Source organism: Chinchilla lanigera, unplaced genomic scaffold (assembly GCF_000276665.1).
Source record: "Chinchilla lanigera isolate Chin_1 unplaced genomic scaffold, ChiLan1.0 scaffold00051, whole genome shotgun sequence".
Lineage (NCBI taxonomy): Eukaryota > Metazoa > Chordata > Mammalia > Rodentia > Chinchillidae > Chinchilla > Chinchilla lanigera.
Window position 1 is genome coordinate 16,616,959 of NW_004955452.1, and position 27,264 is coordinate 16,644,222.

At 42.9% G+C, this 27,264-nt stretch overlaps 2 protein-coding genes across 5 annotated transcripts in view; both read left to right on the forward strand.

Annotated features, from left to right (window-relative positions):
- Positions 1-7,418, forward strand: part of Akirin1 (akirin 1) — a 16,397-nt gene extending 8,979 nt beyond the window's left edge. Inside the window, exons 3-5 of the mRNA XM_005395237.2 lie at positions 2,563-2,697; positions 4,974-5,045; positions 5,902-7,418. Of these exons, the coding sequence (XP_005395294.1) occupies positions 2,563-2,697; positions 4,974-5,045; positions 5,902-5,912 (218 nt within the window). The 3' untranslated portion in view covers positions 5,913-7,418. The remainder of the gene's footprint in view (positions 1-2,562; positions 2,698-4,973; positions 5,046-5,901) is intronic.
- Positions 7,419-17,578: 10,160 nt separating this feature from the next.
- Ndufs5 (NADH dehydrogenase (ubiquinone) Fe-S protein 5, 15kDa (NADH-coenzyme Q reductase)) lies at positions 17,579-24,386 on the forward strand. 4 transcript variants are annotated; one of them, XM_005395242.2, is made up of 4 exons: positions 17,579-17,798; positions 17,893-17,981; positions 19,634-19,851; positions 24,170-24,386. In XM_005395242.2, exons 3-4 carry the CDS (start codon positions 19,636-19,638, stop codon positions 24,272-24,274), a joined length of 321 nt encoding a protein of 106 aa, XP_005395299.1. In that variant the 5' UTR covers positions 17,579-17,798; positions 17,893-17,981; positions 19,634-19,635; the 3' UTR covers positions 24,275-24,386. The 4 variants fall into 4 exon arrangements, with proteins under 4 accessions (XP_005395299.1, XP_005395296.1, XP_005395297.1 ...); XM_005395240.1 differs by having other exon boundaries at positions 17,713-17,794; XM_005395239.1 differs by lacking the exon at positions 17,893-17,981 and having other exon boundaries at positions 17,706-17,798.
- Positions 24,387-27,264: the final 2,878 nt, after the last annotated feature.

Here is a 27,264-nt window from a genome sequence, read left to right on the forward strand (position 1 = left end):
AAAAAAAAAAAAAAAAAACCAGTAGAGGAGTTTCTCTTCACAAAAGAGTCTGTTTCTTAAGAGTAAAAAGTTACCTTTCAGAACACAAATTGGTGTTTGCCTTGAGATAAAGGGAAAGTGAGATGAGGAGAAACAGCTTAATGAGTAAGGGATTTACTTTTTGGAGTGATGGAAATGTTTTGGAACTTGGTAGGTATGGTTGTGTAACTTTGTGACTATACCAAATGCCACTGAATTGTTCACTTTTTTATTTTTTTATTTTTTGAATTGTTCACTTTAAAATGGTTAATTCTCCAAGTGTGGTGGTACATGCCTATAATCCCAGCACTCTGGGAGGCTAAGGCAGGAGGATCAACGAAAATTCAAGGCCAGCCTGGGCTGCATAGTGAGTTCAAGGCCAGCCTGAACTACATATGAGACCTAGTCTTTTTTTTTTTTTTTTTTTTTTGTCTTTTTGACAGGGTCTTGCTGTGCAGTTCAGCCTGGCCTTGAGCTCACTTTGTAGCCGAGGCTGGTCTTGAACTCACAACCATCCTCTTGCCTCAGCCTTCCGAGTGCTGGGATTACACGTGTATGCCACCACGCCCAGCTGAGACCTCATCTTGAGGGGAAAAAGAGGGCCAGGGGGTTATAGCTCAGTGGTATAATGCTTGTCTAGCATGCCTGAGACACCCAGTGTTCAATCCCTGCTGCCACAAAACAAAAAGAATAAAATGGTTAATTCAATGTTAAATGAATTTCAGCTTAAATAATTATTATTTACAGTGCTAGGGATCAAACCCAGGACCTTGCACTTGTGAAGCAAGTATTATACCACTGAGCTACACTGCCAACCTAATGTGTGTATATGTGTAGGTGTTTTAATTGTGTCCTTATAACCCAAAGATCTCAGCTCTGGAACAATATCCTTTCTGATTGCTCTTGCACACACATGATATACCTTTCAATAATTGCTTCTTGAGACTTTGATAATAAAATTTTAAAATAATAAAATATGTTATGGACAGAGAAATGATTACAAAGGATGACTGCCTGTATTCATTTTGTGTAAGCAAGCAATGATTTGTAGCTAAATGTAGTGGTATACACATGTAGTTCTAGCACTTTGGGAGGCTGAGGCAGGAGGATCACTGTGAGTTCGAGGCCCCAGTTGGGCTACATAGTGAATACAACGATGGCCTGAACTGCATAGTGAGACCCTGTCTCAAAAAAACAGTGCTGGGATTACAGATATGTACCACCACACCCTGCTCAACCTAGATTTAAAAGGGATCAAGAAGCCAGCTGCATTGGCACATGTCTATAATCCCCGCTGCTTGGGATGCTGAGGTACATTGATTACAGTGTACCAGGCCAGCCTGTGAAATTTAGCTAAATCTTGTCTGAAAACAAAAAGTTGGAGTGGAGGAATAGGGTGTAATTCAGCACTCCCTGGGTTCAATCCTCAGTACCACTACAAGGGGGAAAAAAAAAAAAAGAATTTATGAATGTACTTGAACTTGTTAAGAACATTTTAATGACCTTAACTGTTAATCACTTTGCTAAAGCTGCTTTTGTATTGGGCATGTCCTTTAGACTCTTGAGCCTGAAACACCTTCCCTATCTTATCAGAATCAACTGTGGAATTACTTGTTTTGTTTTAAACCCAAGGCCTTCACACTAAATTACATCTGTAGTGTACACACATGGCCCCCCTTTAATTTTTTTTTTGGTACCGGGAATCGAGCTCATGACCTCAGGCTTGCCAGGGAGGTGCTTATGCTGCTGAGCTATATCCCCGGGACCACCCCCCCCTTTAAATTTAGAGACAAAGTCTTGCTGAGGCGCACAGGCTAGGCATGAACTTGTGGTTCTCCTACCTCAGCCTCCCAGAGTGCCAGCACTATAGGCATGTGCCACCATGCTGCCTATGGAGCTTAAAACAGATTGTTGGTTATAATGTGACTCAGTGGTAGAGTGCTTGCCTAACGTTTGCAAGCCCCTGTGTTCTATTACCGGTACTGCAAAACAAAAAACTCCTTGCTGCAGAATTAAATCAGAATGTGCATCTTGTTAAGTTTGCAGATAGTTACGTTGCATTTCTGTGATTAAACATCAGCCTAGCTCAGTGTTGGCGAACCTTTTAGAGCTTTCAAGGTGGCAGACAGCTGGCTGTGGCACATAGGTTCACCACCACTGGTCTAGGTGATCTCCGAAGATGTAAGTAGCCCTCATGCCGTGAATCTACTTTTCCCTGATTCAGACTGGATCTTTTAGATGTACTTTAATCTTCTTCTTGTCCTTTATAAAATGAGTATTGAATATGGGCTTTAGATTGTTAGGGCATCAGAACTGTTTTTCTGTATGCAAATCAACTAGTACACCTGGACACATGTTGTTCCTCCTACCTCTCAGTTTGCCTTTGTTCAGTAAGAATTTAGAGAAAACATTCCATATAACTTAAGGAAAGATACTGTTTCTATAAACAGTTTTTATATATCTCAAGGACTGTTGGTATGAAGTTATTAATCCTGAACCTTCAAATTGGAATGTATTGGGTAAACTAGATTTATCTTTTGCCAGGTTCCTCCTGGATGAAGAAGGACCAGCCCAGCTTTACCCTTCGACAAGTTGGAATAATATGTGAGAGGCTCTTAAAAGACTATGAAGATAAAATTCGAGAGGAATATGAGCAAATCCTTAATACCAAATTAGCAGGTAGGCTGGGATAGTGACTATGCCATTGTTGTTATTAAGATTCAGTAATAGCGAACTAATTTAGAAAAGTGGAAGGCTTTATGCAAGAGAAGTCATTGAGTTGATCTGGATGTGATGGTGCACTCCTATAATCCCAGCACTCAGGAGGCTGAGGCAGGAAGAACTCTGAGTTCAAGACCAGCCTGGGCTACAAAGTGAGCTCAAGGCCAGTGTGAACTGCATAGCAAGACCCTGTCTCAAAAAGACCAAAAAAAAAAAAAAAAAGAAATCACTGAGTTGTGAATATTGAGGTTACTGTTTGGTAATGGTAAGCATGTTATCTATACATTATATGTAAGAATTCTTCATTTGCATTTCTGAAAGATAAATTTAACTTCTCCTGTAAGAATAATAAAGGCATTGATTTTAAAAAGGATGGGTGTGGTGGCACAGGCCTGTAATTCTAGCATTCAGGAGGTTGAGACAGGAGGTTTTTTTTGTTGTTGTTTTGAGACAGGAGGTAGCTAGACCCTGTCTCAAAAAAAAAAAAAAAAAAAAAGGCTATGTGAAAATCCATATTAATAAATTCTACTAGATTAGAGGAGGCCTATTAACATAAATAACCAATTTAGCTTTAAAAGTGGGATCCTTTAACCAGCTGGGCATGGTCACATACCTATAATCAGCACTGGGGAGCCTGAGGCAAGAGGATCACTAACCAGTTCAAGAGCAGCCTGAGCCACAGTGAGGACCCTGTCTCCAAAAATACATTTAAAAAAAAAAAAAAAAGAAGGTATGCTTGGGCTAGCTATCTGGTAAGCAGATGGTTGGAATATGGTACTAACCTCCTAACCAGGTATTGGAATACAGTATTGTCAGTATATTCAGACCCACTTTGTGGATTTGGGAGCTTGGGCATCCTGTGATTTATAGGATGCAACAAAATAAAACAAAGATCCTGTTCAGGCTAGAATAAAGATTTTTTTTTTTTTTTTTTTTTAGACAGGGTCTTGCTGTGCAGTTCAGACTGGCCTTGAGTTCACTTTGTAGACCAGGCTGGTCTCAAACTCTGAGCAGTCCTCCTGCCTCAGCCTCCTGAGTGCTGGGATTACAGGTGTGCACCACCACAGCCGGCGAGTTATATGGTTTTGTTTTTTTTTTTGTTTTTTTTTTTTTTTTTGGTACCAGGAATTGAACTCACACTTGCCAGGCAGGCGCTGTGCCGCTGAGCCTATATCCCTGGATAGAACAAAGACACTGATTAGTGGTGCTAACAAGTAGAGCCTCATGTGAAGGGAAGGGATCTGAATCACGAATAAAAAGTAGTATGTGTTTAGTGAAAGAGGACGCTGTTGGGATCAGAGAGGTTTTAGGCAACTACATTGAGTAAAATAGGTTCCCTTATAGAACTAATTGGGTCCTTTAATGTATTAATAGTATACATTCTGAGAAGTTGTTGTTTCTTGTTTTGTTTTGTTTTTTAACCGGGAATTGAACTCAGGACCTCACGCTTGCCAGGCAGGCACTTGTGCCACTGAACCATATCCCTGGCCCCTAAGAAGATACTTTATTTTTTAAAGAAGATATTCTATAGTAAATAATTTCCTATTTCTTATATCAGATGGCTCTGAGTTACTTCCCTTTTCACAGATGTCAGTCTATCTTTCCCCTTTCTACTGAGTCTCAAGTTACAGAGTGATCTTTCTGTAGTGCTTCTATAATTACATAGTATAGAATTTTTCTCTTAGCTTTCTGGGTATCCTACCACTTCCATTTGTGTTTTTCAATGTGTGCATTGAAATTTCTAGTGAAGAAAGGAATTTAAAACTTCATGTTCCATAGGAGATTTACAACAATTTTCTGACCTGTAGTTTGTAAGTACATATTTCAGTAGGGAATAGACTTAGACCAGAGGAGAGATGGTTATTAGGAAAATACTGTCATAGATCAAAACTGTTATACTGACCAAATCTAAGAGCCAGGGATTTGGACCTGAGATGTAAAATAAACAGTTCTCAAGAGTAACCTTTACAAAGACAGTTTGAGCTGGGCATGGTGGCACATACCTGTAATCCCACCACTTGGCAGGCTGAGGCAGGAGGATTGCCACAAGTTTGAGGCCAGCCTGAACTACAAAGTGAGACCATCTCAAAGAAAGAACAAAAAACAAAGGGTCTGAGAAGGTAGAGAATTCAAAATGGGAAGATACATGTGAACCTGATACATAATTCTTGAAAAATTCGGGGTGGGCAGACAGTTTTCCAGGATAAGTATGTATTGTTTTTCCACCCTCACAGAGCAGTATGAATCTTTCGTGAAATTCACACATGATCAAATTATGGGGCGATATGGGACAAGGCCAACAAGCTGTAAGTATACCAAGTTTTGTTTAATTTCCTGAGTTCTAAGAGCAAGATTTTGACAAGGGATATCTTCTGAGAACAAAAAGCCCCTGTGAAGTACAGTAATAGCTAAAGAACACTGGGATGCCTATCACTGTGGTAAGCCTTTTAAATCCTCACAAAATCTATTCTGACAGTAACTTTATGAAGGAGGAACTAGTAGCTTGATTTTATAGGTGAGGATAGCTTTTACAGAGATTGAATAATTTGCCCAGATCACATACCTAGAGATTCAGCCAGGAAAGTTGAAAGCTGGGCATGGTGGCTTATGCCTGTAATCCCAACTCTCCAGAGGCTGAAGCAGGAGGCTCACCATGAGTTGGTGGCCACCCTGGACTACATAGTGGGTCTAGGCCAGCCTGAACTACATAGTGAGACTTGTCAAAAAAGAAAAAACAAAAGTTGATTCCTTAAGCTAATTTACCAAGTATATGCTCAGAATTTCTTAAATCTAAATATTCTACATAGCTGGGTGTGGTGACACACTACTGTAATCTCAGCACTCAGGAGGCTGAGGCAGGAGGATTGTTGGAAGTTCAAGACCAGCCTGGGCTACAAAGTGAGCTCAAGGACAACCTAAAATACATAGTGAGATCTTGTCTCAAAAAGACAATACATAAATATTTTACAGCTACCAGTTACTCAAAGTATAAATTATAAATAACCATATAGCTAACTGAGCTCAGGCCGGGTTTATTAAATTCTTGAAGTTTAGTACTTTTTTAAGTAGTGATTCATGCTTATTTATTGTTAGTGACTTAACGCATGACACTACATTTTTTAGTATTCTTACCCTGTTTTGTGTTTTATTTCTAATTTGCAGATGTATCCTGAAGCTTTCTTGCATATCTGGGTACCAGGTTTGACCTCAAGAGATGGCTGCTGTACACTTTTTGCAACTGGTTTGATATCACATTTCAGCTCCAAACTTTGCATCCTGAGAACACTTAAATGTTTCTGCAGGTCCATTTTATACAACTTGAAAGACCTTAAAACTTTCTGGTTGCCACAAGCATATCTTTCTTTTCTGCTCATCCAATAAAAAGCTCTGCCCTACTGTGATAGATTTTCCAAACAAAAATACCTGGAGCAGCAGTTTAGCAAAATATGCCTTCAGTGGCACTCAACAAATGGAGTCTCCCCAAGCACAGTTCTGTAAGAAGTGTGTGTGAGAGTGTGTGTATATGTGTGTATGTATATTTTAAGTTATTATTTGTATTGTGCAAATTTTTTTGATCTTGGGGATTCTGGCTGTGAATTGATGCACGACAATTATGGTTAAAAACATTTGTTTGGTCTACAGAAGATCATTAATGTTTTGTGACCATATAAGTTGTAAGAGTGGATTGTTTTATGTGTAGGTATTATTGTTAAGTACAGGGACTGTTTCCAGGCACAGAATATGACTCGTAAGTTAGGTTGGACATTAGGTGTGATTATGATGATATAGCAAAGATCTGCGGTCCTAGATCTACAAATGTGTGGTGAGGAATTAGAACAAATTGGAGACAGGCCTTGACACATGGACTCTGCCTAGCCTGTTAGAAAAACACTTTGACTCCAAGCCTTAAAATACCCCATGGAGTCGGCACTCACCTCATTCACACAATCGGAGAGCTCTCTGGACACTAAGCCTCTAAAGGAAAAAGATCTCCCCTAGAGTGGGATCATAACATAGGTGAGCACAGGACTGGGTCAGGCCCTGGCAGCACTGCTACTTGGGAGGAGCCACTTCACCTTTGTATCATTTATTAAAATAGAATTCAGATCCTTTGGTCAGGTTCCCCCAAACTTTTCTGAGGCGTCCATGTTCAACCGCTTGAGCTTTGTTTTGGCAACCCTTTGCCCGAAGTTGCTTATAGGCTGTTCTTCACCTTATTTCCAAGGCTGTGGAACAGAAAGTAGCCTCTGTTTTGAGGAGGTGGAAGTTAAGTATACATTTATTTTTTACTGTGACTTGTTCAGGACCACATTTTACAAAATGCCTTGTTTCCTTTATTATTGTTTCTGGAAAGGAAAGTTCTATTAAAATTGTTTTAGTTTGAATATAGAGTAGTTTTTTTAATTATGGCTTATTTTGAAAGATTTTGAGTTAAATTCAAATGTATGCCAATACCTTTCAAAGTAAAGTAATATTCAGAGACAGATGTTCTGATCAGATGGTTTAGAGAAATTTCTGGAATATTCACATTCAAAGATTCCTTATTAATGAATGTCTTTGACTTAAATCTAACCAAAAACTGCAACATTATTCTTTGTACATTTTCATTATATAGTGTTAACAAGCTTAGTTGCAAACAAATAAAATACTTAAGCTATTTGTTTACTTTGCCTTCTTAATACTGTGATAATGTTTATTCAGATAATGCATATGAAGCTGCTATAATTATTTTCCCAGTTCAACATTACATGGAAAATTTACAGGTTTTTTTTAAAGCCCAGAATTTATCTTTTAATAATTAAAGAATGATTTTACTTCATATTCAAGGGGCAGTTTGTTTCATCTCTTTTTCTAGGGTATTGTTCTTGGAAGAGGAGCGTAGTGGTGACTAATGGGGGTGGCCCTGCGGAGTGGGACAGTCACCAAAACAAGAGACAGGCATTAGTGAGCACCATTAAAAGTGATGAGGCAGAACTGGGCATGGGGAACTGCCCACTGAAAACTATTTTTTAAAAAAAACAGTCCTGAGGGTTGAACTCCCAGGGCCTTCACACTCAGCCCTATTTTTTGAGACGGGATCTTGCTTTTTTTTTTTTTTTGCCCTCTTAGATCAGATGTGGTGGGCTGGAGGAGAGGAAGGTGATGCAAGAGGGGAAGAAGAGGAAGAAGAACCTTGAGATGAAATAGATGTTGTATCTGGAGAGGATGAGGACCGGTCAACCAACTGTGGAGGAGAATGACACCAAGCGTGGGGCCAAGGGTGGGGATCACAGCAGAGGGGCGGAGGGAGAGGGAGTAGGGTCGGAGGATGGTGTGTGGAAAGCAGGGGCTAGGCGAACTGCGTGTTTGGGAGCTGGAGAAGGCTCAGAAATGGGCAAAGGAGGGTAGAGAGAAGGGGACTGGGCCACTGGCTGAGATAACTGGGGTAAGGGGATTTGGTCGTCTGGCTGATTAGGATCTGGCTGAGAGGAAGAGGGTAAAGAGTCAGGTTATGGAGACAGGATAAGGTGGGGGGGCAGAGGCAGGAGAAACCGTCGAGAGGGTCAGGAGAGGCTTCAGGAGGGGATTCTGGCGGTGTGGAATGGGCCAAGCACATTTGGACTGTCCCACATGCCTGAAGGAGAGAAGGACGCACCCTGAGAGCAATAAAGGCATGAACATACGGCAGTTCCTTCCATTTGCTGTTGAGGTAGCAAAAATTGTCTAGGTCTCTAAGGATATTACAGTCAAAAGTACCATCCTAACCGTTTTGGTTTGATGGCGTCTCTGACAAATTAGACAGGAGACAACTGAGTGGAATGTGCTTTGAAGGGTGGGAGCTAGTGTTCTCCATTCTGTGACCATGGAGGCTGAAGCCGCCGATTCTCAAAATCCCTGAGAGGGCTGTCACCCTTTGCAGGATGCGAGAGAGGAGAAAATGCCCAAATCCACCGTCCCAGTTGTCATTGAGAAGGCAGAAGGGCGTCCCTTAGGACGAGGACACAGTAGTTCTGAAGGGAGTCCTGATGTAGTTTTTGGAAAAGTTTCAGAAAATAGCAAAAACAAAACAGGAACTCCCGAAATAGAAGGAGGCTCACCTGTGAGAATTGGAGCAGGCTGGTGTTGGATGTAGGCTGGCAACAGCAAATATCCCGACAAAGGAAAAAGGCTCGTTGGCAGGGGGCCCCAAACCAAGGGAGCAAAAGTTCTCTCCCTTCGTAAGGCTGCTTGGGCTGCGCTGAGTCACAGCACCAATATGATGGGTTTTTCCAGCACAGAAAGAGGTAAAGCAGAATAAAATGCCTTTATTGTGGGCATGGAGAAAACCACAGTAGTAAAAGAGGGATGTGGAACTTCTTGAGATTGCAGGAATGTGCAGGCATGTGCTGTTGTACCTGGCTCTCAGTGCAGATTTCTGATCTTTAGATCAGTGTGATGTTTTCCCTCATTATTGCAAGTGTCAGCCCTGATTCCTACTAAATGCTTTCTGGGAAGTAGATTTCTTCATACAAGGAAAATGACATTCTCATGCCACTCTCATAATGTCCCCACTGCTGCTGTTGCATTATAAGACTGCCCTCCAGGGCTTTGGGGTTTTAGGATTTCCTGTAAAAAAGACTACACGTTTGTTTGGTGTTTACAGTCCAGAGAAAAGACAATTTCTAGTACATAAAATGGGGACCTACAACCTAGTAAGTAGTCTTAAATTGGTATTTATCGAATTTTTCAATAGACCTTGATTTCTAGGGTTTGAACTTAGTTCACTGGATTTTTTTTTTCCCTGTCTTTTTGAGACAGGGTCTCACTATGCGGTTCAGGTAGGCTTAGAGCTCACTTTGTAGCCCAGACTGGTCTCGAACTCTCAACGATCCTCCTGCCTCAGCCTTCCCAGTGCTGGAATTATAGGCATGCACCACCATGCCCAGCCAGTTCTCTGGAAATTTGGCCCAAGCAAAAAGAAAACTTATAAAATATATAAGGATCCACCTGGACCTGTGATTTGAGAATAGTCATATCTAAACTGAGCACAGTGGTGTGTCTGTAATCCCAGCTACTCAAGAAGCAGAGGCAGGAGGATCACACGTTCCAGGCCAGTCTGGGCAACAGCCAGACCATCTCAAAATAACAAGAGGAAGTAGCAGCTAGGGATGTAGCTCTAGCAGTAGAGTACTTGCCCAGCATGAGTGAGACCCTGGGTTCAAGTCCCAGTATCCCCCCCAAAAAATTTTTTTAATGTCCCATCTAGTGAGGTAATTTTTTTTTTTTTTTTTTTTTTTTTTGGGTCAGGGTCTCACTATGCATTTCAGGCTGGCCTTGAGCTCACTTTGTAGCCCAGGCTGGTCGCAAACTTGGAACAATCCTCCTAACTCAGCCTCTGGAGTGCTGGGATTACAGGTGTGTGGCACCACGCTGGCTAGGGAGCTAATTAAAAAGCTTCTCTGTTTTCACTTCTAGTAACATTTTAAGCTTAAGAGCAATGAAAAGAGGTAAGTATCAGTGCCTGGGTCAGAGGCCCAGTGGCAGCATGAGGGGATACAAGATTTTGAGGCCTGTGCTGTGGCTCAGCAGTAGCAGCTCTTGCTGGTGTTCCCTGGGTTAAAACTCCAGCACTGCAAGGAATCAAAAAGAACTTGGACAAATCTTGTGTACTTGCTGAGTCTTCCCCATCAGGGAGGATTGGTTGGCTAGTGTCAAAGTGAAACGAATGGATGCCCTTGCATGTTTGCAGCCTTGGAGTTCAGTCCCGGCAGTGTTGCCAATTTGCTCTTTGTTTTTTTTCTGCTTGGTTTGGTTTTTTGAGACAAGATCTTGCTATGTAGCTTAGGCTGGTCTTGAACTCACCATGTAGCCCCACCTGGCCTACAGTGATCCTTCTGCCTCAGCTTCCTAAGTGTTGTGCCACCACACTCAGCTCAGCTCTTTGAACCTTGCCAAATTATTCTCCAATGGAGCTGGGAATTTAGCTCAGCGGCAAAAGCGCCTGCCTGGCAAGCGCAAGGTCGTGAGTTCGGTTCCTGGTACCGGAGAAAAACCAAAAAAAAAAAAAAAAACAAAAAACAAATTATTCTCCAAGCCATAGTTTATCTGTAAAATGGGGCTTACTAGAATGTGTAGCATTGGGTTTTGTTTCCTGATGAAAATTTATGTAAAGAAATTTGGGATATAGAGTAAGAACTTAAATGTTATATAGCTTTTCTCCTTTCTTTGTTTTCCTTGCAGTGCTAGTGATTGAACCCAGAACATCACACAAGCTAGGCAAACAGTACTACTGAGCCGCTCCCCAAACCCCACAAGTTTCTTTATAGTGGTCTTCATGAAGTCTGAGGGCCAAAACCTTCCTGTCTGCAATAGTGATTGTCAGGACACTTTACAGTGTCCCTTAACATTACCATCACACATTCTCCTACTAGAATTTGTAATACTTTAAAGGATTTGTCTAGCAAAAGATGAATGACAAAAGCCAGGCCTGGTGGCGCACGCCTGTAATCCGAGCACTCAGAAGGCAGGAGGATCGATGCGAGTTTGAGGCCAGCCTGGGCTGCAAAGTGAGCTCAAGGTCAGCCTGAACTGCATAGCAAGACTCTGTCTCAAAAAGACAAACAAAAAAAGAAAAAAAAAAAAAAGATGGGGCTGGGGATTTAGCTCAGTGGCACAGCGCCTGCCTGGGAAGCGCAAGGTCGTGAGTTCGATTCCCGGTACCAGAAAGAAAAAAAAAAAGAATGACAATTCAGTAATACTTTTCACTGACTATTTGGTATATGTTTTATGTTCACAGTAGCAAGGGTCAGTAAACCAGGGCCTATTTTAATAAAAGTTTTATGGGAATACTGCCATACCTCTTTGCTCCATGGCTGTTTTCATATTGCAACTCCATATGTGCAACAAAGACCAGAGTGGGAGGCCTCAGAGCTGAATATACCTGTTGTCTGGACCTTTACAAGAGTTTGTCACTCTTGTATACGCTGCACTGTATCATGAATACACACTGTGCCCAGTGAATGTGAGTTTGATGTTCATCAGAAGAGTATAGCATTTAAAGATAACTTGTGAAATACTCACTTCAGCATCTCTGCTGCCCTGGGGATCCTCCTTGTGGAAACAGCTTGAGAGCATGCTTACCTAATCCTAGAGCTTTAGTTAAACTGGACCTTGAAGAAGTTTGAATAAGAAAGAGTGGGTTTAGGGCAAAATCTACACCCACCCACCCCAAACCATACTTTAAATAATTAGCCATTAATTCTAAGGAGAGTGATTATTGAGTAATTTTAGTATCTGACTGGTTCACTCATTACTACCTTGTCAGCTTCTTGATGTTTTGAAAACATGATTTTATCATTTTGATTATGGGGGTTAGAGAGCATGCGAAGTATATATGCTCTAGCACTGAGCTACTTCCTAAGCCCCTTCATCTGCTTTTCAGTTGGCCTGATCAGTTTGATCCTAATTTCATGGTTCCATTCCCAGAAGGGAAGTTCCAGTGTATTCCTTATTTTATCAGGCTGTTACACTGACTTGGTGCCCAACGTGGCTATGTGAATGGGACATTGTAGAGGAAGCTATATTTATATCAGCTTTGAGTGTCTCAATCATTCATTAAGCATTACTGGTGCCTTCTGTGCTTTTATTTGTGAGAAACAGATATTTCAGTTTTTAAAAACCCAAGCTGGGGCTGGGGATTTAGCTCAGGGGCACAGCACCTGCCTGGCAAGTGCAAGGTCATGAGTTCCATTCCCCGTACTGGAAAAAAAATAAAAAATAAAAATAAAAACCCAAGCTGGACCTGGTGATGCATGCCTGTAATCCCAGCACTTGGGAGGCTGAGGCAGAGGATTGTTGTGAGTTTGAGGCCAGCCTGGGCTACATAGCAAGATTCCATCTCAAGCACGCACACACACCCTCATTTTGGAGTTGGTAGGTACAGCTCTGGCAGAGCACCTGCCTAGCATGTGCAAGGCCCTCAGTTTCATACCTCCTGCACAAAAAAAACCCCGAAGTAATGAGACCTGTACATTGTCTGAGACGGATGATTAAGCATGGTAATAGTTTCACCTAAGAACATTGCTTTTGAAGAATCTTCCTGTCATCATAGCACACATCCAAAGATCCTTCTTCTTTGATGTGGCTTGTCTTTGCCCTTAATTTATCTCATCCATTCCAATTCCTTAGCTGCTACTGGTTCCCTTTGGGGAAGAGGGGATAGAGGGGCTGGGGATTTAGCTCAACAGCACAGGGCCTGCCTGGCAAACGCAACATCATGAGTTCGATTCCTGGTACCGCAAAACAAAACAAAACAAAAAAAGGGATAGATTCTCTTACAGTCACCTGTTAGAGGCTAGGGAAGTAGCTCGGCAGCACAGCGTCTGCCTGGTAAGCACAACAAGGTCCTGAGCTCAATTCCTGGTACAAAAAAAAACCAAAACAAACAAACAAACAAAAACATAAATTCACCTGTTAAAGATAGTAATTAGTTCTTGTGCTGAATACTGAAAATGTTCCCTCAGATTGTCGCCAACACCCATAAGCAACACATTTTTCATGGTGCTTCTATTGTTCCGCTGCCTGGAATTAGTTTCCTTTTCATTTGACAAATGCCTGCTTAAGTCTCAATTTCCTTCTCTCTTCAAGGCAGAGTTGTTTGATGAACGTACATGGAGTACCTGCTATTTGCCAAATACTGTTGCAGGTCTTTGGAATGTGTATCTATCACTGAACTGGACAGACAAGGCCCCTGCTCTCATGCTTACATTACTGAAAGTCAAGGCATGTAAACAAGTTAATCTAAGACTTAAAAGTGAATTGCCTGGCATGGTGGCGCACACCTGTAATCCCAGCCCTTGGGAGGCTGAGGTAGGTGGACTGCTGCAAGTTTGAGGCTAGCCTGGGCTACATAGTTTAGGGCTAGCCCAAACTACATAACAAAACCCTGTCTCAGAAAAACAAAAGTGAAGAAAAGGTGGCACCTGCCTGTAATCCCAGCACTGGGGAGGCTCAAGCAGGAGGATCACCAGTTTGAGGCCATCCTGGGCTACATAGCAAGACCCTGTCTCAAAAATGAAAAAGGGCTGGGATGTAGTTCAGTGGTAGAATGCCCTGAGTACAGTCCCCAGTACTGCAAAAAAATAAAAAAGATGAGTGAGTGAATGAAATACGTGTGGCTAATCTTCATTCACCTACCTGAAACCTTAGCCTTAACTCCCAGGTCAAGTAATTCTGAGCCTTCTTTAGGCCTCTGTAATCTAGTGGACAGAAGTGTAACGAAATTTGTCTAGACAGAGCAGGGTGTTTCCTGGGGAAGGCTACTCAGCTGCCCTGACAGGTTCCCTTCAGCTAGGATAATTACCTGATCTAAGGAATGCTGACTCACTAATAAAGTTATATTGCACTAGAAACCGGAGTCCAGTGTAATTGATGATGAGAATATATCAGGTGGAGTGGGGTGCCCCTTTGGTCTTAGCAGTGGGGTTTCTTCGTGTAAATCATAGCACCTGGGAAGCCTAATTAAAATAAGAGGCAAGCGGGGCATGGTGGCACACTTTTGTAATCCCAGCACTGGGGAGGCTGAGGCAGGAAGATCGCCACAAGTTTGAGGCCAGCCTGAACTACATAGCAAGCCTCTGTCTCGGGAGAAAGAAAAAAAAAAAAAAATCAGAGGCAGCTCTGTAAGTCAAAATGAGTTCTAGGGACACAGCATTTTTCAACTTCATTATCTGTCATCAAGGGCCTAGCCCTCCCCCACCCCCCCCCCCAAAAAAAAGCCTGGAGGGCACACCCCTCCTCCCCAATTTAGTTTACTTCAAGTGAGTCCTGATTGTTTCACTTGTTCAATTTGGCATTTCCTCCATCCCCAGATAGCACAATCTTTTATTTGTATGGTCATTCATCTTTCAGATTACCTCTTTTTTTCTGGTCTATCCTACTCATTTACCAAGTTGCAGGTAGGGAATTTACAATCTCGCTGTCTTCCCGAAATGTGCTAGGCCCCGCGGGCAACCTTGTTATTTCAAATCTGTGTGGCAGATACAGACCGAAATAGTGTTCAACGTGCTAACTTATAGGTGGCCAGTCTGTAGAAGGGCGGTGTTAAAGCGCTTCTCAGGGCTGGGGATTTAGCTCAGCGGCAAAGCGCCTGCCTGGCAAGTGCAAGGTCGTGAGTTCGGTTCCTGGTACCGGAGAAAAACCAAAAAAAAAAAAAAAAAAAAGCGCTTCTCAGCTGATGACAGGAAACCCTGCAGGTAGGACACCCACAGCAAGTTTAGGCGCCCCGCCCCCAACGTCCAGCGCCGCGCTCACGCAGAAGCTGGGACGGGGGCAGCCGGAGGCCCTGGTTTAGAACGTGAAGCGTCGCTCCGTTATGCGCTGAAGACGGAGCAAGGGTATGTTAGGAGCTCGCCTCTAACCTCGACGTGTTCTACGGGATCTCGGGGCCCGGTCCCGAAGATTTACTGGAAGAAGGCGAGGGCCCAGGGTAATGTCCTTTGACCTTTGACCTCCTTTGTAATCCCAAGAAACTAAAGACTCGCAGAGAGAGGTAAAGAAAAGATAACCGGGAGCTGGGGAGGAGGCGGCGACTGCAGCGGCCCTGCCGGGGACGGGGACTACGCTGTTTGTGACGTAGGCACCGGAACCGGTAGCCTGTGGCACCATAGCAACGGCGCAGGCGCAGCTCTGACGTGGGGTTCTGGGAGCTGTAGTTTCCCATCCTTTGTGGTTAAGGAAAAGTTGCCGCCAACGAGGATCTGGCCGTTGGCACAGTTCAGTGCAAGGGGACCCAGTAGTCACACTTTTCCGTATCTACAGTGGAAGTTTACAGGCCTGGCAGGTCCTTAGGACGCGTTTAGGGCTGGTCACGGCGGCGCATGTCTATAAGTCCAGCATTGAGGGAGGTTGAGGCAGGAGGATCTCAAGTCCCGCTTAGGCAATTTGACAATACCTCAAAAAGAATAAAGGGCTTGGGGATGTAGTTCAGTGGTCAAGCACCCCTGCGTTCGACTCCCCCTCCCACACACAAATTTAATAAATGCCTTAGAAAGTAGGAAAGTTCGCCAGAAAATGGCAAGATGAACCATGAATGGATTATTCATTTGTCTGGGAAATAGTGGGAAGAGGTCAGCAAGTGAATGGGATCATTCCAGGTAGAAGAAACTCCTATAGCATTTGGAAGGAAATCCAAATAGCTGAGGTAAAGAGTTTGGGGGTGGTAGGCAGTAGATCTGAGTGTTTAGAAATGGAAAGAAACCAGGTGATGAAGGGACTTAAATGCCAAATCAAGAATCAAGGCTGGTCTCAAACTCTCAACAATCCTCCTGCCTCAGCCTCTCAAGTGCTGGGATTACAGGCGTGGGCCACCACACTGGTTTTTATAATATGTATTATAGTGACCAGTTATGCATTACAGTGACCAGCCCATTTTAGGAGATAGTAGTAAAAAGGAACTGTAAAAGGAACTAAGGGCAACTAAGAAACTGAAGTATACTGGCTGGGGGGGCGTGGCATTTTTTGTTACACCAGTAGGAGTCATGGGTTACCAGTTGGATCTATAATCCTCTATGCATCAAGTGTTTAAGAAATTATAGTTGAATTGAAACTGGGGTTTCATGTAGAACACCTATCTGAGGGTTGGGGGCAGGAGAGAATTGGAGTGCTTCAAACAAAACAAGAAAGTTGTGGACCTTAGAAACCTGGCCAGGAGTGGTGGTGCACGCCTCTAACCCCAACACTGAGGAAGCTGAGGCAGGAGGATTACTACCAGTTCAAGGCCAGCCTCAGCTGCATGGCAAAACACTGTCTCAAAAAGATAAAAAAAAAATCTTCTCCAGAATGGGTGATCCTTGGCCTTAGGATCAGTTAACCAATTTTGGGAAAAACCTATGCAGAAGTCCTTAAGCAAAGCAGGAAATGAGCATGAAAAATGGTATGGGTGGAAATGCTGTCATTCCAGGGAAAGGAGTCAAAAGAGAAAGAGGCCAGACTGCAGGACTTTACCTGGAACAGCAAGCTTCTGGTTGGGCCATTAACCAGGGGCCTTTGTGCAAAGTTAGAAAGACTAGATTTCTCCCAGCACTCGGGAGGCTGAGGCAGGAGGATCGTTGCGAGTTCGAGACCAGCATGGGCTACAAAGTGAGCTCAAGGCCAACCTGAACTGCATAGCGAGACCCTGTCTGAAAAAGACAAAAAAAAAAAAAAAAAAAAAGACTGGACTTCCCTAAACGTTTTTTGATAGCACACCACTGAAAAGGGAGGAAATATTCAGCCGAAACCCCAAATAAACATTTACAAGTTATTTATATATACAATCGCAGTGATACTAGGCATTACATAAAAATTTACACAATAAGGACACAATCGAAGAGATAAGATAGAAATATTCTGGTATTTTCTTCCCACACCCCCAAGTATATCACACAACCTTGGAATCCTGTTCGCACACATCACTTCAGAGGCGCTGATGTAGTCCAAGGGAGTCACTGGAAGTTCTGGAACAAGGGAGGACTTAGGGGTAGTCTATCTGCAAACTTTCAGAAACTCAGACATAAAAGAACTGTGACTGCTTTGGAGCAGTTCCCTGTACCAGCCACTGCCTCCGCGATTTCCACATCACTTAGTCCCTATAGCAACCATACTGTTAGCTTCTCAACAGAAGAGGAAACAGGTTAGGAAACCTTCCACGGTCACACAGCAGTGGCATAGCAAGAATCTCCCTCAAGTAGTTTGAGTGCACAGTCTGTGGCGAACGCAGTGCTCTTTCTCGCGTGTGGCCTTCGTCAAGTCGCTCACCAATCATAGCTGTCGTAAGAGGGCTGGAAGTAACTACCGGCGAACCCTTTAAAGAAGCAGTTTAGGGAAGCTCAGCTTACCCGCAGTCAAACTCTCCAGGGGCCAAGTCAGACAAGCGCGCAGGCGCAAATCGGTGGGTTTGGTTTCTATGGTTTTCGGAGCGCGACGGCGGAGGAGGTGTCGGCTCCCGGCTTCGCGCCGCAAACGTCGCGCGGCGGGCATGCTTTGCGGCAGACGTCTACGTCGGTAACCGGTTGTTCTGAAGCGGCCGCCCGGGAAGGAGACAAGGGCACTTCTGTGGGTCGGTAAGAGCTCCTTGTTTCCCCGCGACACTTAAGGAGCTTCCTTGTGAGCCCTCTTGATAAACTTCCTCTTGGTTTGGGTGTGCCCCTCTTCTAGGGCTCGAGCTCAGGACTGTCTCCTCTTCGCTGGGCCCCGTCGCCGGCGAGGCCATTGTCCCCGGCGCCTGCAGCCTGCGTACCTCTCAGGTTAACGTCGTTTCCTGGTCGACTAACCCTTTGACTTACGTTTTTTAACCAGAAATCCGCACTCATTTCCCAGGCTTTACAGCGCCTGCGCCTTTTCGGCCCGCTTGGCCTCGCGCGCTCTTTCCGTCCTCCGCCCGCGCGCTGTCGCCGCTCTGGGGCCGCGGTGTCCCGCCCCCCGCTGCCCTGCCGGTCCCCTCTGACGCTGACGGTCACTCGGCGAGCTCTCCATCCGGCTCGTGCATTTTTAAACCTTCTGGGTGCTCGCAGGTCCGGGTGTGCGGCCGCAGCGCGCACTCTCGCTGGGCTCCGCTGTCCCCATCTCAGTGCCTGGATGTGATAGTAATTGCTCGGTAAAACAAGCACTAGAAGTTGAATGCTTCAGTAAATCTGCGCATGTTCAGTTACGTTCACCTTTGTGTGTGTGTGTGCGCGCGCGCGCGTGCTCTTTAGTTTTTGTCTCTTTAGTATTGTAGTCGTCCCCTCTCCCCTTCTCTCTTCCTTTCTCTCTCCACCTCTCCCCGCTCCCTTCCCTCTCCCCTTCTCTCTTCCTTTCTCTCTCCACCTCTCCCCGCTCCCTTCCCTCTCTTCTTCCTCTCTCCCTCTCCTCTTATTTAGCTTTTTTTTTTTTTGTCTGTTTGAGACAGGGTCTGGCTCTGCAGTTCAGGCTGGCCTTGAGCTCACTTTGTAGCCCAGGTTGGCCTTGAACTCGCAACAATCCTCCTGCCTCAGCCTCCTGAGTGCTGGGATTACAGGTTTGTGCCACCACGCCTGGCTATTTAACATAACTATGTATTTGCCATGTGTATCATTTCCTTTTTCCCCAGTATCTGCCATATTCTTCTCAGTACCAGAACTTAATGACCCGTTCCTCGATTGTTTGCACATTTAAGTTTGAAATTTTTTTCACCAGTTACTGAGGCTCTGCTTGATCTCTGGACTCAAGAGTACTCATTGTCCAGTGGGGGCGACATACAAATAAATAGTCCATTACAGCATCTAAACGGTACTCTGAAAGTTGAGAGAGTTGGAGGAACACAGGAGGACGACTGGGTTCTGGATGGTTTCTCAGAAGTGTCATCCAGGTTGCTATAGAAAGAATGGATAGAAAAAATGTAAAGCGGTTGGCATGGTGGCTCACACCTGTAATGTCAGTACTCTGGGAGGCTGGGGCAGGAGGATTGCAAGTTTGAGCACAATTTAACAATTTAGCAAGACCCTGTGTCAAAAAAATAAGGGCTAGGATGCAGCTCAGTGCAGAGGCCCTGGGTTAAATCCCACTGCTGCAAAAAACAGAAAAAAGTAAAGAAATGGTTTGTGCTTATACCTCTTTTCAGTTTTCTTCGGATCTGTTTCAGAGATTTGGAGTTAGTCAAGACATAAACACTTTTGGTTTTTTGGGGGTTTTTTTGTTTTTTTTTTTCTCCAGTACCGGGAACTGAACTCACGACCTTGCGCTTGCCAGGCAGGTGCTTTTGCCGCTGAGCTAAATCCCCAGCCCCAAGACATAAACACTTTATTGACTTTAGACAAAAAAGACCATATCACTGTCAGAATTACTGTACATTATTCTTTACTTTTAATTCTAAAGAATGTTTCATTTTATTGTACTCTTATGGCATTATTACTATTATTATTTTTGTCTTCCCTTACAGTCATGCCTTTCTTAGACGTGCAGAAAAGACTGGGCATTAGTTTAGATCGCCACATGGCGATCCAAAGTGCTGAACAACCCTACAAAATTGCTTCTCGATGCCATGCTTTTGAAAAAGAATGGCTAGAATGTGCACATGGAATTGGTGCTACCCGGGCGCAAAAAGAATGCAAGATAGAATATGATGATTTGGTAGAATGTTTGCTGCGGCAGAAAACGGTGAGGAAATGGTGGAGATGGGAGCTGAATTTCTTTGTTTCTTTGGGGGTGCTCTTTCAGCACTTTTCATTGGTTATTAGGCAGTGGTGTGCCCAGTGTAAACTGGTGAAACATCTACATGTAGGCTCCATGGCAAGGAAGAGAAGTGCCGTTAGATCTAAGGAGGGCCTCTTCCTTAGTGTCCTCAGTGCTCTTCCTTATCTAGTCTCAGATGTTCCCTAGTGTTATACCGTGCTGTAGCCACCAGGTTATAAACTGCACATGGGTGTGTGTCCATTTTTTCAACAGAAGGTTAAGCAAAGAATTTCAACCAGCTTTGAATGTTTGTCCTTGAAAATCTTTGAGTGAAAATATTTCTTCAAGTTTATTGAGCCCTCTCTGGAGAAGAGGTTGAACCCAGCAGATCTATCACAACGAACATATAACAAACTGTGGATTTGTTTAATACGCTGAACAAGATAGAGATCTTAATGAGATTGCTTTAAATAAGCCTAACCAAAGATGTATGAAAAACATCTTAGCAACATGGTGCCCACTTCTCAAGTTGCATGAGTTGTATAATATAAAAGGCTCTGTTCTCCTTTAGAAAAGAAATTTTGTGTTTGGGCTTTCATTTTGCCTGTTGCTGTGTTAATATAACAAACAAACAAAAAATCAAAAAAAATAGATATAACAAACAGAAGTTTATTTTATTTTATTTGAGACTGTGTCTTCCTCTGCTATCCTGGGTGGCCTCAAACTCACGGGCTCAAGTATTCCTGCCTCAGCTTCTCAGCTGGGACTACAAGAGTGTGCCACCATGACTAGCTCCAAACAGAAATGTTTTTATTACCAAAATTTTACCTAAATCTGAAAATTTTTAAAAATGAGAAAAGAAGGACAAAATGGGAACAAAGCTTTAGTAAATAGGGAGGGGAAGAGGGGGTTGAGGGGGAGGGTAAGGAAATGAGGGAAAGAAAAGAATCACGTTAGATCATGTACAGGTACAAATTCTCTATAATGAATGTAGTCATTGTGTATATCTAAAATGTACCAGTAAACTTAAAAAATTTTTTTTAAACCTGAAAATTTTTATACCTAGAGGAAACTGTATAAAGTGGAAAGAATACTGAACTGGGAGTTAGGAGAGCCAGGTTCTGATTCCGGTTCTGTCACCACTATTTCTGTGACTTTGAAGACGTCAGTTAGTTTCCCTTCTTGATCTTGGTTTCCTGACCTTGAAAAATTATAGTTTGCTCCAAAGTCACCTCCTAATCCAGTGAGTTCATAAATAGGTAAGTTAGCATTTTAGAGACTGGCCTCAGGGACTTGGATAACTTCTGTAGGTGAAGAAGCTAATGAATCAGGGATTTTTTTTTTTTTTTTTTTGAGACAGAGTCTCACTATATAGTTCAGGCTGGCCTTGAACTCATTAGCTCTGGCTGGCCTAGAACTCAAGGTGAACCTCCTGCCTCAGCTTCCCGAGTACTGGGATTACAGGTTTGTCTGCCAGAATCAGGGGATTAGAATCAAGCACTGTTCTAAATTCTTAGCCTGTAGGGCTGGGGATATAGCTCAGCAGCAGAGCGCCTGCCTGGCAAGCGCAAGGTCAGTGAGGTGGATTACTGATACCAGAAAATAAATAAATAAATTCTTAGCATGTACAGTCTTATGAAGCCAGGCCTGAGGGCTGCTGAGGCAGGAGGATCATAAGTTTGCCCCTAGCCTGGGCAACTTAGGGAGACTGTTCAAAATTTTAAAAAATAAAAATAAACATCTTTTGATGTAGTTCAGTGTGAAGGCCTGGGTTTAATCCCTAGTACTACCCCTCCATCCTATGACACGAGTTTCCATTATACAATTAAAAATTTGAAAAGGATTGGAAATGTACTTCAGTGGCCGAGCACTTGTCAACACATGTAAGGAAGGAAAATTTGAGGACATTGCCTAAATTCTAGAACAGCTAATTCCAAGAATTAGTTAATTATGGTGGAATTGGGATTTCAGCCTGATAAGGCTATACCAGAGTATTTGCTTTTTACTTATAACACGAGATTATTTTCTTAATTAATTTTTTTTTTTTCGGGGCTGGAGATTTAGCTCAGTGGCACAGTGCCTGCCTGACCAGCGCAAGGTCGTGAGTTCAATTCCTAGTACCAGGGGGAAAAAAAAAAAAATTTTTTTTTTCTTGTGGGTGTTTTTTGTTTGTTTTTGGTACTTTGGATTGAACAGCCTGTCGCACACACCCTCTACTACTGAAGTATGCCTCCAAGCCTACTAAGTGGTGCTTCTGGCTCAAGAAAGATTTGACATATGGTGTCATAGCTCAACCACGATTAGTCCTGTGTTGAGAAACTTTAATAGAAAAATGACAAGAATTACTTTTTTTTTTTGTGGTCCTTTTGAGACAGGGTCTCACTATGCAATTCAGGCTGGCCTTGAGCTCACTTTGTAGCTCAGGTTGGTCTTGAACTCGCAACAGTCCTCCTGCCTGAGCCTCCAGAGTGCTGGAAGAATTACTCTTAAGTGGTGAATGTTTATATCAGTATTTAGGATATCTGGGGATTTTTTTTTTTAACCACAGTTATATCCAGACTACTTTGAAGATAATGAGATGTTTAGCTGAATATACTAATTCTTCATGCCTTTGGGAAAAGAAAGTCATTCATTTAAAAAGTGTTGGAGCATCTATTATGTCAAGAACTGTTCTAGACAATTAAGAATATAGCAGTAGGGCTGGGGATGTAGCTCAGTGGCATAGCACCTGCCTGGCAAGTGCAAGGCCCTGAGTTCAATTCCCAGCACCCAAAAAAAAAAAAAAAAATACACAATCAGTGAGAGTAAACAAAACAGCAAGAAGTCCCTGACTTCATGAAGCTTCTACTCTAGTGGGATGAAGGACAGAAAATTGATGATGAAAATTGCTAAATGCCGCCAGGCATCATGGTGCAGGCCTATAATCCCAGCACTCGGGAGGCTGAGGCAGGAGGATCATTGCAAGTTCAAGGCCTGCCTGGGCTACAAAGTGAGTTCAAGGCCAGCCTGAACTGCATAGTGAAACCCTGTCAAAAAGACAAAAATAAAATTGCTAATGCAATAGGGAAAAAGTGTTGGAGGAGAGCTAGGGTAAATTTTAGGATAATCAGAAAAAAATATAAGGATAGCCAGAAGAGCTCAGGATTAAAGGACATTTGGGCAAAGGCTTTTAAAAAGACACAGATACAAAGGAGAAAATGTTCCAGGCCGAGGGAACAGCAAGTGCGGAATCCTTTGAATGGGAAGGAGAGAGCTAGGGAAGGGTATTAGGAGATAAAGTCAGAGCTGGTCCCTATAGGCCATTATAAGGTTTCATCATTTTTGCTTAGTAAGATGAAAAGCCATTGAAGGGCTCTGGTCAGAGGAATAATGCCATCAGCATGAGTATCGTTTCTGTCACAGAATCTAGCTTATTGCTGCAGCTTTGACACAGTCCTATAGCATGGCTCTGATTTGTTGGGAAGCAAACAGCGGCCAACAGAACTCGGCTCTCTGAGACTAGTAGCTGTGCACTTACAGGCCTTGGTGTTTTTACAAAAAAGAGACTTCATATTGGCTATTTCTGCTTCCATCACACCTATGGAACAGTCACCCAGCAGCAGTGTGACTTTGGTATTGAAAAGTTAGAAATTATATATAAACTGTGAGGTGATCTTAACTTTTAATATGTATTTGAAAAGATTTTGCAAAAATATTCCTTTTAAAGTTTTTGTAAGTAATGAATCCATATAATATGTTGTGTATGTATGTATGTATAGCAAAGGAGAGAAGGCATTTTAGTTACTAGATTCTAAGGTATTGTGTATACTGCAAATTTGTTTGTTAAAAGCCTTGGGAAGCCATTTCAACTTCTTTAATGTTAGGATTTAGTGCTGGGGGCGTAACTCAGTGGTAGAGCACTAGCCTAGCATGCATGGGCCCTGTTCAATCTCCAGCACCAAAAAGAAGGAAAAAAAAGAAGACCATCTCAGTGGACCCTGGAATGAAAAGCCTTCCAGAGCTTACAAATGACACCAAGCTGGGCACGGTGGCACTTGCCTGTGATCCCAGTATCCGGGAGGCGGAAGCAGGAGGTTCACAAATTCAAGCCCAACCTGGGAAATTTAGCAATTTAGCAAACTCTGTCTCAAACCAAGCGAAAAGCTGGGGATGTGGCTCAGTGTGAAGGCCTGGGGTCCACTCCAGTACTAGTGGGGGGTGAGGTGGGGGTAAGGGATGAAACCAAAAGTAGTTCACTTTCTCCAGTCCTTGTTTCCTGGTGCATATTTCCCTCTACTTTAAGTGCTTTTTTTTCTTTGGACAGATAAAACGCATGAATACCATCAAGAAGCAGCGGGATAAGCTAATAAAGGAAGGGACGTACACCCCTCCACCTCACCACTTGGGCAAGGGGGAGTCTAGGCCCTGAGCAGGGCAGCTGCCAATGGCTGGAGGCTGATATTCATGCTGTTTTCCACTGGAAGCATTGTTTACTGAAAACCTGTGTCAGATGTGTAAAAATAAAGGAATATTACATCCTATTTGTTCTGTTTTTTCTTAAATCATACTTTTTCATCATGAGATTCCATCCTGTTTTTTAACTTTGGAAAACTGCTTCTACCTGTATTTGCAAAATTAGTATTGAAGGAGTAATTAACATTTTCTGAATGCTTAGTGCATGTGAGGCACTTCGGTTTCTTTGTTTTGTTTTTTGAGACAGGGTCTCACTATATAGTTCAGGCTGCGCTTTTTGTTGTTGTTCTGTTCTTTTTGAGTCAGGGTTTCAGTGCAGTTCAGGCTGACCTTGAACTTACAGCTATTCTCCTGCCTCAGCCTCCCTAGTGCTGGGATTACAGGTGTGTACCACCATGCCCAGCCTAGGCTGGCCTTGAACTTACTTATGTAGCCCAGGCTGGCCCCAAATTCAAGGCAAACCTCTTGCCTCAGCCTCCTGAGTACTAGGATTACAGGCGTGCACCACCATGCCTGGCCGTATGATGTGCTTTATTTGAGCAAGGTGTGATGCTGTATGGCTGTAATTCTAGCACTTGGGGAGGTTGAATAGAAGGATCACAAATTCAAGCCCAATCTGGATAATTCAACAATTTAGTGGCACCCACGTCTCAGAATATTAAATTTTTCAGAAAAGGGGGTATATGAGGCTATAGCTCAGTGAGAAGGTCTTGGGTTCAATCCCCAGTATACCAAAGTGGTAATCCTAACAGTAATTTATTTAAGAAATTTCAGTGTTCTGAGTGCTTATATTATGGTTTATTTTCCAGAATAATACAAAATTGGGCTAGGAGAAGGCAGTGAAGACAGTGACTGTGTGTTTACTTTAAAAAGTTTGTGAAGTCCACCTTTTTTTTTTCTTTTTTTTTTGAGTCAAGGTCTTGCATGTAGTTCAGGTTGGCCTTGGACTGCCTGTGTGGCCCAGGAAAAGGCTTTGAACTTGTGATTCTGCCTCAGCCTCCCAAGTGTAGGGATTACAGGCATGTGCCACCACACCAGGCCTGTGAAGTCTAAAAGTAATAAAGTACCAAGTTCAGATAATTGAATTTTGAAAAAACAGTACTACATTTCAGTTTGCTAACTTATATCAGTGATCCATTTTTTCTATTCTTAGTACTAGGGATTGAATCCAGGCCCTCACACTGAGCTACATCCCCTTTTTAGTTTTATTTTGAGATGGGGGTCTCATTAATTTGCCCAGACTTGTAATCCTCCTGCCTCAGCTTACCTAGTAGTAGCTGAGATTATAAACATGTGCCACCATGCTCAGCTCAACAGATTTAAAATACACAAGATATCTTAATTTGTATATAATTTAATTTCTCTTTTTTCTTACTGTCTTGGTGTCATATCAATCACTGCCAAATCCTACATCATACCACTTTGCCCTATCTTTTTCTCAGAATTCTGTAGTTTTAGGTCTTTTACTTAGATCATGGTTCCATTTGGAGTTAATTTTTGTAGCCACCACTTTTATTTTTTTTTGAGACAGTGTCTCACTATTCAATTCGGGCTGGCCTTGAGCTCACTTTGTAGCCCAGGCTGGTCTTGTACTCACAACGATCCTCCTGCCCCAGCCTCCTGAGTGCTGGGATTACAGGTGTGCGCCACCACTCCTGGCTGGAGTTAATTTTTGTGTATGGCATTAGATGGGAGTCCAGCTTCATTCTTTTGCATGTGGATATCCAATTTTTCTAGAGCCATTTGTTGAAAAAGACTGTTCTTTTTGTCTTGGCAGTCTTTCTTTTTTTATGGGGGGAGGGTTGAGACAGGGTCTTGGTATGTAGTTCAGGCTGGCCTTGAACTCATGACATCCTCCTGCCTCAGCCTCCTGAGTACTAGGATTGCAGGCATGTACCACCACCACTCCCAGCTTTAGCACCCTTTTCTTCAACCATTTGACCATATATATGAGGATCTGTTTCTCAGCTCTATTCCATTGGTTTGTGTTTGTCTTCAGCCAGTACAATGCTTTTTGATTACCATAGCTTTGTTGTTTTGTGTTTTGAAACAGGGTGTCACTATGTCATTCATGCAGGCCTTGAAATATTTCTTTTTTTGTTTGTTTTGAGACAGAGTCTCACTTTTTCATTCAGTCTGGCCTTGAACTCACTATGTAACCCATATTGCCCTCAAACTCTCAGCGATCTTCCTGCTTCAGCCTCCTGAATGCTGGCATTATAGGCATGTACCACAACCCCTGGCTTTGTAGTAAGTTCAAGAAATGTGGCTTTGTTCTTTTTGGGAGTACTTCGATTATTCATGGTCTCTTGAGATGCCATGAATTTTGTGATGAGTTTATTTCTGTGAAGAAGAGTGGTTGAGGTTTTTATAGGAATTCAGTTAAATCTATAAATTGATATAGATACTGCTGACCCCTCAGCCGTATTAAATATTTCAGCCCATGAACATAGAATATCTTCTGTTATTTGTATCTCCTTTATTTTAGAAATATTTTTATACCTTTCATTATACAAGCTAATTATTAGTATTGTGTTCTTTTTCATGACACTATAAATGAGGTTGCTAATTTATTCTCCAGATGGTTATTCATCCTGCAGCATTTTGAGTCACAAATGTCAGTTCAAATATAAAGCTATTCTCAAAAGAAAATGTAAGCCAGGTGTGGTAGGAGCTGAGGGAGTTTGAGACCAGCCTGAGCCACAAAGTGAGCTCAAGAGCAGTCTGAACTACATAACAAGACTCGGTCTCAAAAAAAAAAAGAAAAAGTACATTGTTTCTTGGAAGGCTAGGATTTGGCATTTGATCAGTGCCGTGCTTATTCCTTGTGTTACAGAGCAAATCTCTAGCCAAGCAGCATTTGCTTAACCTAATCTGTTAGTCGTAATACAGAAGCAAGCTGGTGTCCCTCCAGCAAGAAAGGGGCCATGCTGTGGCCCTGGGTGC

Bases quoted from the DNA above. Each gene is read 5' to 3' on its own strand.
- Ndufs5 (XM_005395242.2), top strand. From the start codon at position 19,636: ATGCCTTTCTTAGACGTGCAGAAAAGACTGGGCATTAGTTTAGATCGC. The intron at 19,852-24,169 runs GTGAGGAAATGG...TTCTTTGGACAG, and splicing joins GTTTGCTGCGGCAGAAAACG to ATAAAACGCATGAATACCAT.